Consider the following 18656-nt stretch of genomic DNA (forward strand, 5'->3'; position numbering starts at 1 on the left):
TTTATTTGGAATAGGTTTTTCAGTTTGTTTTAGGAGTACTTGTGGCACCTTAGAGACTAACAAATTTATTAGAGCATAAGCTTTCGTGGACTACAGCCCACTTCTTCGGATGCATATAGAATGGAACATATAATGAGGAGATATATATACACACATACAGAGTGAGAGTACTTACAAGGGGAGATAGAGTCAATGTTTGTAATGGCTCAGCCATTCCCAGTCCTTATTCCCCAACTAAAACCTCTCCAGCGCATCATCAGAGATCTACAACCTATCCTGAAAGATGATCCTTTACTCTCTCAGATCTTGGGAGACAGACCTGTCCTCGCTTACAGACAACCCCCCAACCTAAAGCAAATACTCACCAGCAACCACACATCACTGAACAAAACCACTAACCCAGGAACCTATCCTTGTAACAAACCCCGATGCCAACTCTGTCCACATATCTATTCAAGTGACATCATCATAGGACCTAATCACATCAGCCATACCATCAGGGGCTCGTTCACCTGCACATCTACCAATGTGATATATGCCATCATGTGCCAGCAATGCCCCTCTGCCATGTACATTGGCCAAACCGGACAGTCTCTACGCAAAAGAATTAATGGACACAAATCTGACATCCGGAATCAAAATACTCAAAAACCAGTGGGAGAACACTTTAACCTGTCTGGTCATTCAGTGACAGGCCTGCGGGTGGCTATATTACAACAGAAAAACTTCAAAAACAGACTCCAAAGAGAGACTGCAGAGCTAGAATTGATATGCAAACTAGACACAATCAACTCCGGTTTGAATAAGGACTGGGAATGGCTGAGCCATTACAAACATTGACTCTATCTCCCCTTGTAAGTACTCTCACACTTCTTATCACACTGTCTGTACTCGGCTAGCTTGATTATCACTTAAAAAGTTTTTTTTTCCTCTTAATTAATTGGCCTCTCAGAGTTGGTAAGACAACTCCCACCTGTTTATGCTCTCTGTATGTGTGTATATATATCTCCTCATTATATGTTCCATTCTATATGCATCCGAAGAAGTGGGCTGTAGTCCACGAAAGCTTATGCTCTAATAAATTTGTTAGTCTCTAAGGTGCCACAAGTACTCCTGTTCTTCTTTTTGCGGATACAGACTAACACGGCTGTTACTCTGAAACTTGTCAGTTGTTTTGTTAGTGTGTTTTTCATACATCTGAAAGAGCTGGATAGTTTATAGTGGGTTAAAGTTGTTGGTTGTTCTCTCCAGTCCCAGCGATGTGCCAGACACATTGGTTTGCTGGAACCAGTCCAAATTTCTGTTGGCACCTTTAATTGGAAAACAGGGACTGGGATAAACAGGAGACTCCAGAGTTGTAAATAGGTCAAGTGGCCACATGGCACCCTCTCTGCTCTATATAAATGCAGCCGAGGACGCGGCGTTGACCAGAGATGGTCATTTTAAGAAGCTTTTCCTCCCACCGCCCCCCAGACATAAATGCATTGCCACCTCTGCGTCCACGAATCAACCCATTAGTAAAAACTTTCAGTGGCGGAGCCTGATTTTTCCCCAATCTGTATGCCGGGCATCCATTTAAACAGACAGGTCTGGAATGAGGACCTCTGCTGGAAAGGAAATCAGTTGGAAAATGGAAGCTGGATAAGCCAAAGAGAAGCAGACCGCGGCACTGTTAGTGCAGCGGGAAGCTGTGCTCCTCCTAGAGGTGCTGAGATGAAATGTCTTACACCATGCACAAAAACGTTGTGTACTAGAAATAGTCTAGGGAATGACAGCTGCCTCCTGTTTTATAACACTTCCAGCAAACAGTCAGACCCAGAAAGCTGGGACTGCTCCTGACCTGGCATTTCATACTAGCAGAGGGTGGAATAAGTAAGCAAACACCAAGTACATTAGCGCATACTGTTCTGGCTTCCCAGGGAAAATGTATTCTAGTTCTTCGCCCCAGCCTTTTGCCATCACCTCTCTCGATATCTCTGGTTAACTGCAGCTTCTGTATTAGTGATCGTAATGTGCATTATGGTTGGTAGAGCTCATCAGAAAACAAAGTATTTTCCTGGAATACATGTTCAGTTTTATTTTCAAAATGTGGTTTAGGTGTTTCAAAAACCAAAGAAAATGCCAAATTGCTTATGGAGCCATTGAAACTTCAGCAAGTCTCACTGCGCCAATACAGTGTTCTTCTAGCAACTCTCTAGGCTGCTAGTGGTTTTTGTTAACCTACTTGATAATGCTGGTTATGAACCACTTCTCTCTGTTTGACATCACAGCCGGGTGAAATGTTTTGATTGATCAAAGTGGCTTGGAATCAGCTTTCTTCGTCTCCTAGTTTTTATGAAATAAAGGTTGGACTAATGAGTTTATGATTCACTCAAGGGAAGGGTGGAAATAACTCCCATGTTTGTGAATAATAAGCGTTCTTGCAGTCAGATGAAGTTAGTAACTTGGGGTCATGGTGTGAAATTCTCTGTGCGTGTAATCTGTAGTCTCCACATGAATGGTATGAAATCCAAACCTGTTATTAGATGGAATGTTGTTTGAATCGGACTGTCACTAAAGCATGAGACCATTAAACTAGTTACTCGCTTTAATGTAGCCCTTCAAATAACTTTTTCAGACGAGTTAATCCTTGGTGTACGAAAGCCTGAAACAGCATTTGGGGATCTTGAGACAAATTTCGCTTGAAAAATGTGCCGGATGCACCACAGACCTAAAAATACCTAACACCACTAAAAATACAGACCTAGTTGTTCCTTATTGTCATGGGCCAAGACGTGAGTGGTCAGGCCTAGTGGCAGGCAGGCGGTCAGTCAGAGCCAGAGTCAGGAACCAGGAGTCGAGCCAAGAGCCAGAGTCAGGAACCAGGAGGAGGGCTGGGACAGAGTGAAGGCAGGGCTGGAGCACGGCTGGAGACCAGGCAGATGCAGGAGAGACTGCAGCTGCAGACGGGTGCGCTGAGCAGCTGCTGGCCAAATGCTACTGCTGGGCTTATGAGCAGTCCTGGTAATGCTGCTTAGCCACTTAGGGGTTTCAGCTGTGGTTAACTAGCTGGTCCCAGTCTAGCTGCAGGCCCTTATTGCTGACACTGATTATATGTATTATGATAGCACCTAGGAGCCACAGGCATGCACCGGGACTGCATTGTGCTATGCCCTGCACAAGCACAGTTCCAAGAAACGGTCCCTGCTCCAAGGAACTTGGGAAGGGAGATGGCTGGTCATGTTTCTCATTTGTGTTTTTCCTTCATTTAAAGGTAACAAATCTTTCCACCTCTTATGGGCTGGCAGTCGTGTGTTTATTACACTCCATCTTCTCTGTCTCTGATGCAAAGTTGTGGGACGTTCCTTCCTGGTCTCATTATAACACTCAAAACGCACATCTCCCAAGGAAAACGTTAGGAGAGTGAAGCACATGGTATAGGTGCGGCTGGTGGTTCCGCCTATTAGAAAGGTTGCCAGACGTTTCCCATTGTAAGACCCCGTTTCAGTTGCTTACAACTTTCTCAGACCTTCACAGTTGGGGCTGAAATTTTCCATGCTGGAAGTCTGCCTCCAACTGAATTGAGGGTGGATGGGTGGAAATTTCAGTCAAAATGGTTCAGCCATTTCTGAGAACAAGGTGAGGGGAAAATATGTTGTTTTACCCACATTAAAAAACACTAGCAACCATTTAAAAAACAACCACCACCCTCTGGTGCCCCCACCTTCAGGAGAAGGAGTGGCCTTTGCATCAGGAATGTGACATTTCCTAATTTTTGAGTGCTTGACTTTGCAATCTTAATAATGTTCTTTTTAACATATCTCTGTGTGTGTGTGTGTGTGTGTGTTCAAGTGTGCAATAATATCTAAATATGTTGATGAGAATTAAGATTTCACAGCTTGCTTTGGGGCGGGGGGAGTTGGAATGAAAATTTCAATTTTCTGTGCTACTTTAAAAAGAAAGTATTTAAAGCACAGTGACACACATTTAAAGTTGTTATGGTTTTAAGGGGTGTGGGGTGCTACTGAAGTTCTCCCAGGAATGAAAGTGGAAGATATAAAGAGGTAGGGGAGTGTCTGTGTCTGTCTGTGCGCAAACACATATAATATAAAGCTGAAATTTATATTCCACCAGGACCCCTGATAAACCTATAGTCTCATTTGCAAACAGTGCTGGTTCTAACACGTGCTTTCTCTCTAACTAATGCTTTAAAAATTCCTAATGAGTCACTGGGTGAGATATAACCACTGACCTGCCAAGTGCCACCTGTGTATGACTATATGTCTTTGTAACCATTTGTGAAACTGGGGTGCCCACCGCTGTGCAGAAATGTGATTCCAAGACTGTTTCTTGAACAGCGAAAAGAGCCTTTCACACCATTACTTTCATGGCTCGCACTCGAGGTGCTATCTCCTAGAATTGATTGTGATGCATGCTGTCTTGACTGTTGCCATTAGAAGAGAAGCGAGGGTGACAGATGACCAAACGACCAGAATAAATTTTTGTCGTTCGCTTTAATGGAAAAAATTGCAGAACCTGCCTGGTTGTATAAGAATTGATGCATAGCAGTGGAATACAGAAATCTTTTCCCAGAACAAGCCACTGATGAAATCAGAATTAGAACAGGACTGACAGGGGAGAAGGTGATTTTTAGTTGATCAAAGTTGTTGAGGGTTTTTTGTTTTCCTCCTTCTTTCCTTCATGCACAGACACGTTTATTCTTTGGATATAATCATTTTGTTTTCTAGCCCTAGATCAAATTAAATCCTTTCATCCATTCGAGCTATTGTGTTCGGGTAAGTCACTCGCTAGAGGAGCTAAATACGGCACTCAACTCAAACTGAAGCCAGGGACTTTTCTGCCTAGCAACCGATTTGCATCACGTTGGTGCCTGGAAATTGCCAACTGTGGTCATGTATAGTTTGTCTGGCAAGTAAAATGTCTTTGGTGACCAATTATTAAGCTAGAGGCCAGCGGACATGAAAAATAAAGAATGGGGGAGAACTTTGCATCCCCCAAAGGTTACTATTTGAATTGTAAAATCCCTGAGGTACTTAATCTGCCGTTAGATGTTGTACAGCTGCCCCAATGGAGTCCCTGTGAGGAGACTGACTGATGGGTTGATTTTGCTTCTCTTTGCCTGCTTTTCTCTCTGTGCTACACTACATCATACAGGAATAGCTGTTTCCTGACTGGTAAAGGCTAGCTCAAAGTCCCGGCTGTGAACGTCCTTCTGTGTACAGTATAGAAACCTTTCTTCACTTCCCTTGCCCTGTCAAACCTTTTGCATCCCTTTTATGGCAAGGGGAGAAGCAAGCTGCGTCATTTCCTAGGTCAAAGTAATAACTGGGGTTGTTTTTTTTCTCCCCTTGTTGTGCGTTCTTCCCAATTGTACCATGTTGCAACCTCCAGCAACCTAACAGGCCGTTCTCAGGATAGGCCTTATCCAACACCCGTTGAAGTCAATGGAAAGACTGCTGGGTGTTGAATCAGGCCTTAGAACCAAAGATAATCCCTCACTTCATTAGGGGCCGGGATTTAAAACTGCAGAAGGATGAAAATCTTCTTTTTTTTTTTTAAAGAGCCTTTTTATTGAAATCTTCAAAAAAAAAATTGTGCTTTCAAATAAAATCCATGGGCACACTCCACATTTTGTATCATGATTATTAATTATTAATGCTTTTCTTAAAGCTCCAGCTACCGGAGTTATGATGATGCATGAGAATCTCAACATTCATGGTTAAAAAAGTAGGTTTCTAGCCCTTGTGAATGCAGAGAGAAGCTTGAAAACATGATGCGATTGTGCCCTAAAGGCTCGAAAAACAGAAGGCATTTAAAAGGGGGACAACATTTATTTTAAAAAAAACTCATGATTTTGGAGGGTCAAACTCGTGATTTTTGAAGATTTGGAGTCGGCAGTACTGCAAATAAGCATTCAACCATATACTGAGGAATCCGTTGAGCAGTCATTTACTATTGGGTAATATCCTATAACATATGCAGTTCATCACTGTAATAAAAATTATTCATATACTCAATTAAGATTTGACTCTCACTGCTAGTACTGATGAGATGAGCCAGTGTATTAACCCAAATAAAAAAATTATTTATATATGAGCAAACAAAGCATCTTTGCTTCTCTCCCTTCACCAGTACAAATCTGTCAGACATGTACATTTTCATCACGAACATACATACATACATGACTCCTAAATGGGTGTCTAATTGAAGAAAGATTGAAACCAATGCCATATAAAACAGCCCACAATTTACTCTTTCTAACAAAGGGAACATTTTCCATGTGGCTCTACCCAACACAGACTCCTCCAATTTTCTATGTTAGCAGATGAAATGTACAAAACTATTTATTTTCCAACTACCATTGTGGCCCCATAATTGTAACCCTTTCATAGAACGTTTGGAACAATTTACATCTTAACTATAGGAAGAAAAATTGATGCATTGTTATTATATTGTTCCACTTTCTAATAATATTTTGTATGTGTACAATGGCTTTGCTGGAGGGACAGTAGGTGGAGGTATTTTCCAAACATTAAGTAAGCCCTGCAAGTTTCTCTTTGGTGTAGGCAACAATTTATTATGCCCATTTTCCAAATTGGGGAATTAAAGTACAGAAAGATTGACTTGGTCAGGGTCACAAAGGAAAGCCATGACCGTGTGAGGAAGAACTTTGGTGTCTGTGTAATGAACTGCAATAACTTATTTCCTGGCAATGAATACTCTAAAGTAATTGTCACGGTTGTCTGAAACTGTCCCAAACGTATTTCGGAAGAGTATCATTCCATCTACAAATACGTGCTGCAAGAAGAAGCAATTTTCACTCATGCTTCTAAGCCAGTCCATCAAAGCTGGTAGTAAGAAGGGATAGCTCAGTGGTTTGAGCATTGGCCTGCTAAACCCAGAGTTGTGAGTTCAGTCCTTGAGGGGGCCACTTAGGGATCTGGGGCAAAAATCTGTCTGGGAATTGGTCCTGCTTCGAACAGGGGGTTGGATTAGATGACCTCCTGAGGTCCCTTCCAACCTTGATATTTTATTCTTCTATTTTCTGTCTGTGTGGCCAACATCTGGTGTTCCTTTAACATCCTGCTGAGGGGAAATCACATATTCTGTGCTGAATCTGTCTGTACTCGGTGCGGGTTGCAGATTTCAGAATATCTGGTGAGAGTTAGAGGAAAGAGACATAGGGGTCTGTTATACCAGAACAGAACATAGATCCATCTAATCCTGTATCCTGACCCCAACAGTGGGCCATAACTGGTGCTTCAAAGGGAGATGGAAACTGGTGCTGCGTTCTGCTGAATGACCATGTGGGTGGTGAGTTCTTGAAAGCACATTATTTTCCACAGCAGTTCACTTAACATGAATTAAAGTGACGACGTGAACCCTTTGGCTCATCCACGCGTGCCAACAATTAGTGGGTTACCCAGTGAGGTTTGTTTAATGGGGACATGGGCAGCTGAACTGAAAGACTGTGCCTTTACCAGAGAGCATGCCCTGCCCTGCGTAACGTTACACTATACAAACCTTCACACACAATTCAAACCAAAACTGAACCTTATTGGGAGCTTCATTTTAAAAAAAAATCCACCCACTCCCAAACTTTTCTAAAAATTATTGTTAATTGTCACATTCCTTACTCATCTTTGTTCCGGTCGGGAGTGGTAAGAGAGGTCATTGTTTTGATTAGAAGTGGGAAGCATGGGACATCTGGTAGGAGCAAGGGAAATATGATTGAGATTTCCATGCCAGTTCTGCAAACTTGAGAACTTGGAGGTAGCATCTGAATTCCTAGGTGTTTTTCCTGTCTGCGCTTGCCAGGCATTCACTAGTGAGATGTTGTTGCTCACCTCTATTCAAAGCTTTGCAGGTTACCATTTGGGGTTTCTCCATAGAATCATAGAATATCGGGTGGAAGGGACCTCAGGAGGTCATCTAGTCCAACCCCCTGCTCAAAGCAGGACTAATCTCCAACCAATCCATCCTTGTTCCTGTGCGGGGAGAGGCATGGTTTCGGTGACCAGATGTCCCGTTTTTAAAGGGACAGTCCCGTTTTTGGGGACTTTTTCTTATATAGGCGCCTATTACCCCCGCCCCCATCCTGTTTTTTCACGGGTGCTATCTCGTCACCCTAGGCATGGTTGGTTGCTGACTTTCCACTGGCGGTGAAACACCAGCACTGCTTACTTCCCTTTTCACTTATTAGCTTATTCTGCCTCATTGAGTCTGTGTTACTGTTGCATTTGGTGTTTCCAGCACCCTTTGGACCTCGCACATTTTACAGCTCTTTGGGCCAGGCACTTCTCTCTTCCCCCCTCCCCCCGCCCCAGCTTATTTGATGCTATTTAGAAGAAATTGTCAAGCCTCCTGTCAGTTTGTTTCATTCAAACTGGGGTTGCACTTTTCCCTCCGGCTGCCTTTTGGAAACAGTGTCCAGAAGTGGTCATTCAGTCACTTTCCATACTCCATTTTTTTAATGTTAATTGAATTAAGAGATGCAGGTTACTTAGGTAAAGAAAATGACTATACGGCACGCTTCACAGGGTTTGTTAAACCCAATTAAACTAACATCATAAACACTTCACAGTAATTACAAACATAAATGGCAAATGGGCCTCTTCCACCCCCGAGGAAAAGGTTGTTGAGGGATAAAAGGTTGGGTCTTCCCCACTGCAGCTCTCTGGTTCACCTTCCCTGGCAACTTGCAATATGCTTTTCAGATTCATTTCACAGAACTCAAAGCTCTTAGATCCATAGAGTTTAAGGCCAAAAGGGACCACCAGATTCTCTAGTGTGATCCCCTGTATGTCACAGGCCACCAACACCACACAGCACCTGAATGTTAAACCCAGCAACCGAAATTAGACCAACATGTTACAGCCTCAGGGATCCCAATCCCAGAGTGTGTCTCTGGCCTGGCTCAGCTCTGTCCCAGCAACCCGCTGAGCCCGTCAGTGCAAGATGCGTGGCATGGTTGCTTTATGGTCCAAGTGTTTGCATAGGACTGGAGACTTTGGGAAAGAGGTGGGAATAGCTTGACTTTTCCATGGCTTGGTGAGATCTAGGGGGACGTCTCTGCTTTAATAGCTTGGTGATGTCAGAGCAGAGCTGTGAATATGCATGACATGGAGGTGGCCTTAGTGTGAGCTTGTCTGCTTTGCTCTGCCAAGAAGTAAATACATGTCCTAGAAGGAGCACTTTGTTTCTGGAGAGAGGATCTGGGGTGGGAATAGAGGAAGAAAATGCATCAGTGGCTTATTAAGTCAGCCCGGGTAATTTTGGGACCTGGTTTCTCCCTGTCAATTGATGTAGTGTTGGGATTTGTTTTGTTTTGCTCTGTGATGGAAAGCGTTGTCTGATCAGAAAACAAGCTTGGATACATGGCTGAAATAATTTTCCACGTGCGGCTGGTGCTGGGGTCTCAAAGGTGATTGATATGCCAACTTACCCAGCTTCCCTGGTGCCTAGTTTCGATGCCATGCAGCCAGCCTTAAACTCTGCTATCTCAGTAATTGGCCTATGAAGCTAAACAGCAAAACACAAGAGCGGAGCGCTCCACGCCTTGTTTGTCGTTTGTTTGTTCAGGGTTGTTTTTTTATGCTACGTACAATTGTGGCTGTTCAGGGAAGCGAAGTTAACACCGTATTTGTCAATCGGTCTATTAAAGATTTGCAACGCTCTCCCTTTCTTATCATGGTGGTACTGTGTATTGTATCACAGTGGCCCTTTTGTGCTAGGCGCTGTGTGCAAACACAGTAAGAAACAGGCCTGCCCCAAAAGAACGTACAGTCTGAAAAGAAAAGACGGACGCTAAGTGGGATGGGAAACCAAGGCATGGGGTGAAGGGACTTTCCAAGGTCACGCAGCAAGGTCAGTAGCAGAGCTGGGAATAGTAGAACAGCCCTGTGCCCATAGCCATTAGATAGGGCTGCCTCTCATACGAGTGATTTGTCTTTGGAAGGTATCCAAATGAAGTAGATGTTTTTGCATTTTGCCAAGGACTCCATAAGAAGGCTGTGAGCCTTCACTGCTCCTGTTTCTAAAAATACTGCCGTTAACGGATCTGAAAATGTTGGCCAGGCTGAGAATTTCAGAGTAGCCTGAGAGATTTAATTGGTCAATTCCCACTGAAATGAAGGGGAATGGAGTGTCCAAATCCTGTAGGCATCTTTGAAAATCCTACCTTCTACTTACACATTCGGTATGGCTCTAGAGAACATGCAGGTATGCCTGTTACCTTGTCATCCTCTCTTCATTTGCTTCACTCACATATTACATCGTGTCTTAAATGAAGACTGTAGGCTCTGTGGGGCAGGGCCTGTCTTTTACTACATGTCTGTCTGGCGCCTCGCACAGCAGGGCCGTTGGTTCTTTTGCGGCATCTGGGTGCTGTTGTGATGCAAATAATCTGAATCCCACATACAAACACAACTCCGCTTTGGGTCCAGGTCTGAACGTTGCAGCAGACCCTCTGACTGCTTGAACGGAAATCCTGAATCTGAGCAGTTCAGGACTACGGAGAAATTCAGAACTCGGTTGCTGAATCTTTCCCTAATCTGATGAACTATTAAAAATTTTTGAAAACGAATGAATAAAAAAAACCTATTAATTAAAAAACATCACCATGAATTAAAAAACACTGTGAATGAATTTTAAAAAATTTAAACTCACCAGACTAGAGGTAAATAAAAAGGAATAAATATGAGAGTTCTCTGTCTTAGGTACTTATAAAGGCATCCAGTACTGTAGTATCTGAGTGCCTCACAATGTTTAATATATTTATCCTCACAACAACCCTGTGAGGTAGGGCAGTGGTTTTCAACCTGTGGTCCGTAGACCTCTGCGGTCTGCGGACTATGTCTAAGATTTCCAAAGAGATACACACCTCTGTTCGAACTTTTTTTAGGGGTCTGCAAATGAAAAAAGGTTGAAAACCACTGAAGTAGGGAAATGCAATTACCCCCATTTTACAGGTGATAATGATACCTGGTTCTTATATAGCCCTTTTCATCAGTAGATCTTAGAGCATTTTACAAAGGAGGTCACTCTCATTATATCCCCATTTCACAGATGGAGAAATGGGGCACAGGCAAGTGAAGTAACTTGGCCAGGTCACCTGTCAGGCCAATGGCAGAGCTGGGAGTAGAACCCAGGTCTCCTGAGTCCTAGTCTAGTGCTTTATCCTCTAGGCTATACTGAGGCAGGGAAAAAGCTAAGTCATTTGCCCAAGGACACACAGGAAGTCTGTGATAGACCAGGGAGTAAAATCCAGGTCTCCTAGTTTCTGGGCTAGAGTCCAAGCCACTGGATCATCCTTCCCCTCTAGTTAGGGGTTGTTATGTATAGAAAGAACTCTAGACAGCTGCAAAAAAACAAGGGAAAGAGAAATTAGCTGAAAGAGATCAGAGAGAGAACCCAGTAATATTACAGGGAATTGATGCCACCTTTTATGTTGTAGCATCAGTGCTGCCTCCCACCAATGCTCTAGCATCTGTCTTAGGCTCATAATAAACTTTCTCTACATAATTCCATATGGATTCAGAAAGGGAAATGGATCTGATGGTCACATAGTGACCTAGGTTTCTCTGGCGCTGAAATTTACGTCTATTTTCTCTCCATCTCTTTTCAGAGCTCCCTTCGTCAGAACACTTGAGTGTGGCAGATGCTACGTGGCTGGCTCTCAATGTGGTTTCAGGCGGAGGCAGCTTCTCCAGCTCTCAGCCCATCGGGGTGACCAAGATTGCCAAGTCAGTAATAGCGCCGCTGGCTGACCAAAACATTTCTGTGTTCATGCTGTCCACCTATCAGACCGACTTCATCCTGGTAAGACCAAATAAGATGGCCAGGGCTGCTTGTGATTCTGTGTTCCCCAGCAGAATTTGCTGGAATGGGGGCAAAGGAGAGGTTCCAATTACACCTTAAAAAAAGCGGGGGGGTTGCAATCATTAAATACTTGAAGTAATGCTAAAGTGGGGGTTCACCACTTTATTGTTGGCAACGTCCTTGGACATTTACAACCTGATGTGAATGCCGCTGAAGTCAATAGGAGTCTTTCTACTGATTCCAGAATCAGGCCCACCGGTAGTTGGACGGAGGCCACCAAATTCATGTAACCCAGTACCCGTCGGATTGCGACAACCTCCAGGCCTTGTTGTTCCGAGTGTGTGTTGTGTGTATGTTTTCCTATGGCTCAGCAGTGCATAAGGACACCTGTCATCTGATCCATTGTCCAGTTCAGACAGTGGGGAAGTGGGTGCATTGTCACACGCCCGTCTCTGTCCCTGTCCTCAGATACGCGAGCGGGACCTGCCCTTCGTGATGCATACGTTGGCTGCTGAGTTCACCATCCTCAGGGTCGTGAACGGGGAGACGGTGGCTGCCGACGACTTCGGGATAACGAATGGGTTTGTCAAGCCGAAATTGGGTAAGGACCTGCATGGGCCCTGCTCGTTGGTGCTTTTGTGGAGGCGTCAGTAGGCTCCTGAGCTACCTCGGGTTGGGAGAGTGGGGGTGCATTTTCTGTATTTCTCAAACTTCCTGTGGAATGTTCATGCTATTTCAGGCTGTTAATCCCCTTTTCGGCATGTAAGAACACAAGAAAAAAGTAAAATCTAAAAATACATATTACCATATTCTGGAGAAAGCAATTTAGCCTATTTTCATTAGGTGCCTTTAGAGCAGGGGTCGGCAATCTTTCAGAAGTGGTGTGCCCAGTCCTCATTTATTCACTCTAATTTAAGGTTTCGCGTGCCAGTCATACATTTTAACGTTTTTAGAAGGTCTCTTTCTCTAAGTCTCTAGTATATAACTAAACTATTGTTGTTTGTAAAGTAAATAAGGTTTTTAAAATGTTTAAGAAGCTTCATTTAAAATTAAATTAAAATGCAGAGCCCCCCGGACTGGTGGCCAGGACCCGGGCAGTGTGAGTGCCACTGAAAATCAGCTTGTGTGCCGCAGGTTGCCTACCCCTGCTTTAGAGGATACTAGAGTTGAGTAGAGCCACTACAGAGAGAAACTGCTTTCCACCCCATTGCTATACTTCTACCTTAGACAGCTATGGTAGTTTATTTCTAAACAAGGAGAAGATCCCAAGGGAGAACACAGCAGGCCCTCTCTGACCTATCACAGAAAGATGACCTAGAAGAATTTTCATTTCACTTTTTCTTCAATTTTTTGGTCTACTTTGAGAAAATATTTGACGCTTTTAAAGTGTTTGTGAGCCTGTCAAAGTTCCCAGGCTCAACATTTGACCTACATTAAATGTTCCGTGTGCTTACGTCCATCCCTATTCACTTTTTAAGTACCTCCTTACGTCCCATTGCCATTGGTGGGAATTATGCATGTGCTGGAAATGAAGCACATGCGGAAGTGCTTCGCAGAATTGTGGCTTTACCATTTGGGAGCCTGTATTACTATGTGGTTATTTTCATACCTGTAAATAACTAGAAGCCCTCTGTTCTCAGTGTGCTGCCTTTGGGGAAACAAAGACCCAAAAAGGAGAGACAGGAAAGTGTAGAGTCAAGATGTGGAATTCGTTTCTCCACCTTAAATAACATTGTCTGTAAACCTTGGTTTCATGTCTACTGCACCATAGTTCAGCATGTCTAATGCAAACAGCTTCGCTTAAGTCTCGCCTGCACACTACAGTGACTGGTGCATGGACAATACTATTAACATTGATAGTTCATTAGCAATCGGGATTGGGGGTACACTGTGCTGGGCGCTGTACATATATTAGTACCAGACTGTCCCTACCCTGAGCAGCTTCCAGTCTATGGAGACACGTGACAAAGGGGGTGGAGGAGAAGGAAACAGTCAGCTATATACGGTGATCGTGAATAAAGTGAGGGTCAGTTAGCCCCAGCCCTGCCGATCAGTCGAGCTATGCTGTAATCTAAGACAACGAGCCACATACAAAGAGCCTGGGAAGAGGGAAACAATGTGTACATCAAAAGCGTGTGTCTCTCACCAGCAGAAGTTGGTCCAGTAAAAGATATTACCTCATCCACCTTGTTTCTCTGTCACCGTTGATATGCGCACATGCGTTTGCTCTATTGCTTTGTTTTTTAATTGCATTCACAAATACCGACTTCGCCACCAACTGCCCTGCAACCACCTGCCACAAATGCACCTTCTCAAAGCCATTCAATGTTGACTGGGTGTTTTTTTTTTTTTTTTTTATTTCTTTACTTTTTTTGTAAATGTCATAGCAAAATAGGTTTATGAAGGAGGAAAGGGTAGAAGCTTTCTGTAGGGGTTTTATATATGTGTGGCGAGGATACAGTAATCGTGATCTTGGATGGGAGATTCCATCTGTGACTGGTTCCGCCCAGGGTGCCACCTGGAACTGGGGTACCACTGAGCCCTCTGACGCACCAGCCTGGGCTCCCTCTCACACTGTGTGCTGTGATAAGCTGCAGACACACTCCCGGTCTTACACTTCCACCAGCATACACCCAGGTAGGAACACACCCACTGCATGAAGCAACAGTAGAAAGACTACAGCCAAGGTAACTCTCAGCTCCCCAGGCACGCACCCCCTCTGGAACATAAACCCAAAATTATACCATCTTGTGCTGCACAGGGAGCTGTACGGAGTAAGCTCATAGTCCTCCCACCCCCTGCCAATGTGAAGAGGAATATGCAACAGTCTTTGCCCCTTGAGCTACGATTCCCATGCATCTCATTCCAATTCACTGGTTTAGATAAAGTAAAAATAAGTTTATTAACTACAAAAGATAGATTTTAAGTGATAGCAACGGATCAAATCACATTACCTAGCAAATAAACAAAACGCAAGTTAAGTTTTATATACTAAATAATAATAAATAAATAAATTAAATAAATAATAAATTAATGGAGATATCCCATCTCCTAGAACTGGAAGGGATCTTGAAAGGTCATCGAGTCCAGCCCCCTGCCTTCACTAGCAGGACCAAGTACTGATTTTTCCCCAGATCCCTAAGTGGCCCCCTCAAGGATTGAACTCTCAACCCTGGGTTTAGCAGGCCAATGCTCAAACCACTGAGCTATCCCTCCCCCCGTATAGATGGGATATGAATTAGCAGATTCTCACCCTAAGAGATTATTCAAGCAGGCTGCAGATTTTGAAGAGATAAGCTGCGCTTGCTTTACAGCTTGAAATCCCCTGGTCTTCCATACAGTCTAGAAATCCCTTTAGCCTGCATCCAGCACTTCCCCCAGTTTAGTCTTTGTTCCTCAGGTGTTTCAAGGAGTCTTCTTGTGTGGGGAGTGAAGAACAACAGATGATGTCACTACCTGCCTTATATAGCATTAGCATGTGGCGGGAACCCCTTGTTTTAAAACTTGGTTCCCAGACCGGTTTGTGGAAAAATACTGACATCCCAAGATGGAGTCCAGAGACATGTGGCCTGGTCACAGGCCCTTGCATACCTTGCTGAGTCATAGCGGCCATTGGTTTCAGGCTGTCTGGAATGTTCCAGGAAGGTTAAGTTCTTCCAGGGTCCATTGTCTTTGCTGATGAGCCATCAGCACTGTCTGGCGTCTTCATTGTTATACTAGAAAGGCTAGTTGTGGGTGTCACCCAGAGTAAGCACGATTGAAATACAGATACATAGTCAATATTCCTAACTTTAGATATAAAAATGATACATGCATACAAATAGGATAATCATATTCAGCAAATCATAACTTCTCCAATGACACCTCACATGACCCATCTTGTGCAAAATTGTGGAGAAATTGGAAAGGGTCCAGAGAAGAGCAACAAGAATGATTAAAGGTCTTGAGAACATGACCTATGAAGGAAGGCTGAAAGAATTGGGTTTGTTTAGTTTGGAAAAGAGAAGACTGAGAGGGGACATGATAGCAGTTTTCAGGTATCTAAAAGGGTGTCAGAAGGAGGAGGGAGAAAACTTGTTCACGTTAGCCTCTAAGGATAGAACAAGAAGCAATGGGTTTAAACTGCAGCAAGGGAGGTCTAGGTTGGACATTAGGAAAAAGTTCCTAACTGTCAGGGTGGTTAAACACTGGAATGAACTGCCTAGGGAGGTTGTGGAATCTCCATCTCTGGAGATATTTAAGAGTAGATTAGATAAATGTCTATCAGGGATGGTCTAGACAGTATTTGGTCCTGCCATGTGGGCAGGGGACTGGACTCGATGACCTCTCGAGGTCCCTTCCAGTCCTAGAATCTATGAAAATGCATCCTAATTATGCCATAATTATATCATCATAATGTCACTGTGAAAAATTGTGGGTGCAGTGTCACACCATCTGTGATCCACAAAGCTGTCAGTTTCCCCCCAAAATGGCATTTTTCATTTTCATCATGAGGACATTTTAGTGTGGTCTCCTGTTTGGTTGGAATTTGTGTTCCAAGCCTGTGAACACTCATCAGTCAAATGTCATTTGTGCCCACCACCACCCCCCCCTCTGCCCCCCGGTATTACGAAAGATCAGAGGGAAAAAAAGTATTACCATTTTCAGTTGCCACCACCTCTGCCTGCCTCTTACCTCATTTGAATCCATCTGATAGACAGTATGTGCCTTAGGGAAGGGGACTGTCCTGGTGCCTCATACAATAGGAAGCACTTACACAGGGCTTATGTAGCCCACACCCACTCTGTGTGGCGCGCTCTCACCTTCTAGTGGTGTCTGGGCCCCACTGAGAGATCGGTTAGCCCCGGGGTGTAGCTGACTGAGTCATGATGCTGAGCAAATGAATATTGATGATCTAGTGATATTATATCATCATCTAAATAGTCCCACAGCGCTAGAAAGCCCTTGCTATCCATCTTGCAATTTGAGATTCCTGTAACTGTCGAAATTCACACACTGACCAGAAGTCCCCACTTCTTTCTCATGTGCCCACCACTGTAGCATTTAGACTCCATGTGTCAATTAGGAGGAGAATGTTAATATTCAGAGGACCTTGTCCTTCTCCCCCTGCTCCCCAACCCTGGTAACTGATTACTCTCAATGGCTGTCTTCAAAGAGGAATATTGCCAGGACCTTGTTGATGTCCCATTACTAGGGGATGCCTGACTGAAGAAAGCAGCTATCTTTGGGCCTTACCTGTAACGCAGCTTACCCTGTTTTCTAGTGGTAGGCAATGCAGCAGCCAAGGGCCTTCCACCAAGAAGACTGTGTCCTCCCCTTCCTGAGGGTCATCCTGTTGATCTTACAAAGATTGGAAGTCTGGTCTATGGCACTGAGGATAACAGTATCTGAGCGGATGTGACCTTGATACCAACTCGGCTTTATATCTGTGTGTGTCTCTCTCTTTCAGTTCAGAGGCCTGTTATCCATCCTCTTTCCAGTCCAAGTAATATGTTCTGTGTCACCAGCCTGGATCCAGATACCCTTCCAACGGTTGCTACACTCCTAATGGATGTCATGTTTTACTCCAATGGGTACGTTTACACCAGGGGCACACAACACCCATCTGTGTAAGCATGTGTGAACATACAAATATGCATTGCTCTCTTCAAGACTGGCAGGAATCCAGGGCTGGCGCTGTGCAATGTAAAATGCATCCTATATAGTGTGGGCTTCTTGAGGGTGCAACCATCGGTTGAGATTTTTCAAAGGCCCGTGGGAGATTAGGATGCCCAATTCCCATTAATGGACACCTGCTTCCTATTTAGGTGGCTTTAAACATTTAAACCAGCAGGACTAGCTCATGCCATGAGCTCGTGGGGGCATATTGCAGTGCGACAGCATTGCATTGCTACCACCCATTAACACCTTGCAAGCTAGGCTTGAACGGCATCAGATTTCTCTGCCAAAAAACGGGCCAATTCCAAGAAAAGTTGGACCTAAAAATAGAACCCTTCTTCTCAAAATGCACCTGATAAAATTAGCACATGTTTGTGGCAGGAACGAGAGTGTTAGTCCATATAAATTTTTTGCCCCGGGGCGAAGGGAGGGAAAAGCACAAAACTAGACACAACTCGCTCTCAGAATAAGATGAATGCATGAACTGCTTCTGATTTCAGTGGCTGGGTCCTCTTTGAAAGGTTAGGATTTCCAATACACTGCTGGCTGGTGTTAATTCTGTTTTGTCTTGTTTCTTCAGAGTAAAAGACACGGTGGTGGGCAGTGAAGACTCTGGACACATTCGCTTTTTCTCCTTCTCTCTCATTGAGGGTTACATCTCCTTGGTGATGGATGTACAGACACAGCAGAGGTGAGGCCCACGACTGACTTCGGCACAGGGCTCATCTGGACCCCAAAAGACCACAAGCAAATTTTTCAGAAGCCACCTACATGACTCCCATTTTCAAAAGCGATGAAGGCACTTGGGAGCCTGAAAGTCTCACTGAAAGTCAATCAGATTTAAGTCACTTTTGAAAATGGGACTTAAGCTCTTAAGTCTCTTAGGCTAGGTCTATACTACCCGCCTGAATCGGCGGTTAGAAATCGACCTCTCGGGGATCGATTTATCGCGTCCCGTTGGGACGCGACAATCGATCCCCGAATCGGCGCTCTTACTCCACCAGCGGAGGTGGTAGTAAGAGCCGCCGACGGGAAGCCGCAGAAGTCGATTTTGCCGCCGTCCTCACAGCGGGGTAAGTCGGCTGCGATACGCCGAATTCAGCTATGCTATTCACGTAGCTGAATTTGCGTATCTTAAATCGACTCCCCCCTGTAGTGTAGATGTACCCTTAGGTGCT

At 44.2% G+C, this 18656-nt stretch overlaps 1 protein-coding gene across 4 annotated transcripts in view; it reads left to right on the plus strand.

Moving 5' to 3' along the window:
• The window catches only part of CASTOR2 (cytosolic arginine sensor for mTORC1 subunit 2), a 200685-nt gene that overhangs the window by 130748 nt on the left and 51281 nt on the right, over positions 1-18656 (plus strand). For all 4 annotated transcript variants that reach the window (XM_054008588.1, XM_054008589.1, XM_054008591.1 and 1 more), the window contains exons 3-6: positions 11627-11820; positions 12289-12421; positions 17270-17393; positions 18059-18169. In XM_054008588.1, coding sequence (XP_053864563.1) covers positions 11627-11820; positions 12289-12421; positions 17270-17393; positions 18059-18169 — 562 coding nt within the window. The remainder of the gene's footprint in view (positions 1-11626; positions 11821-12288; positions 12422-17269; positions 17394-18058; positions 18170-18656) is intronic.

Source organism: Malaclemys terrapin, chromosome 18 (assembly GCF_027887155.1).
Source record: "Malaclemys terrapin pileata isolate rMalTer1 chromosome 18, rMalTer1.hap1, whole genome shotgun sequence".
NCBI lineage: Eukaryota > Metazoa > Chordata > Testudines > Emydidae > Malaclemys > Malaclemys terrapin.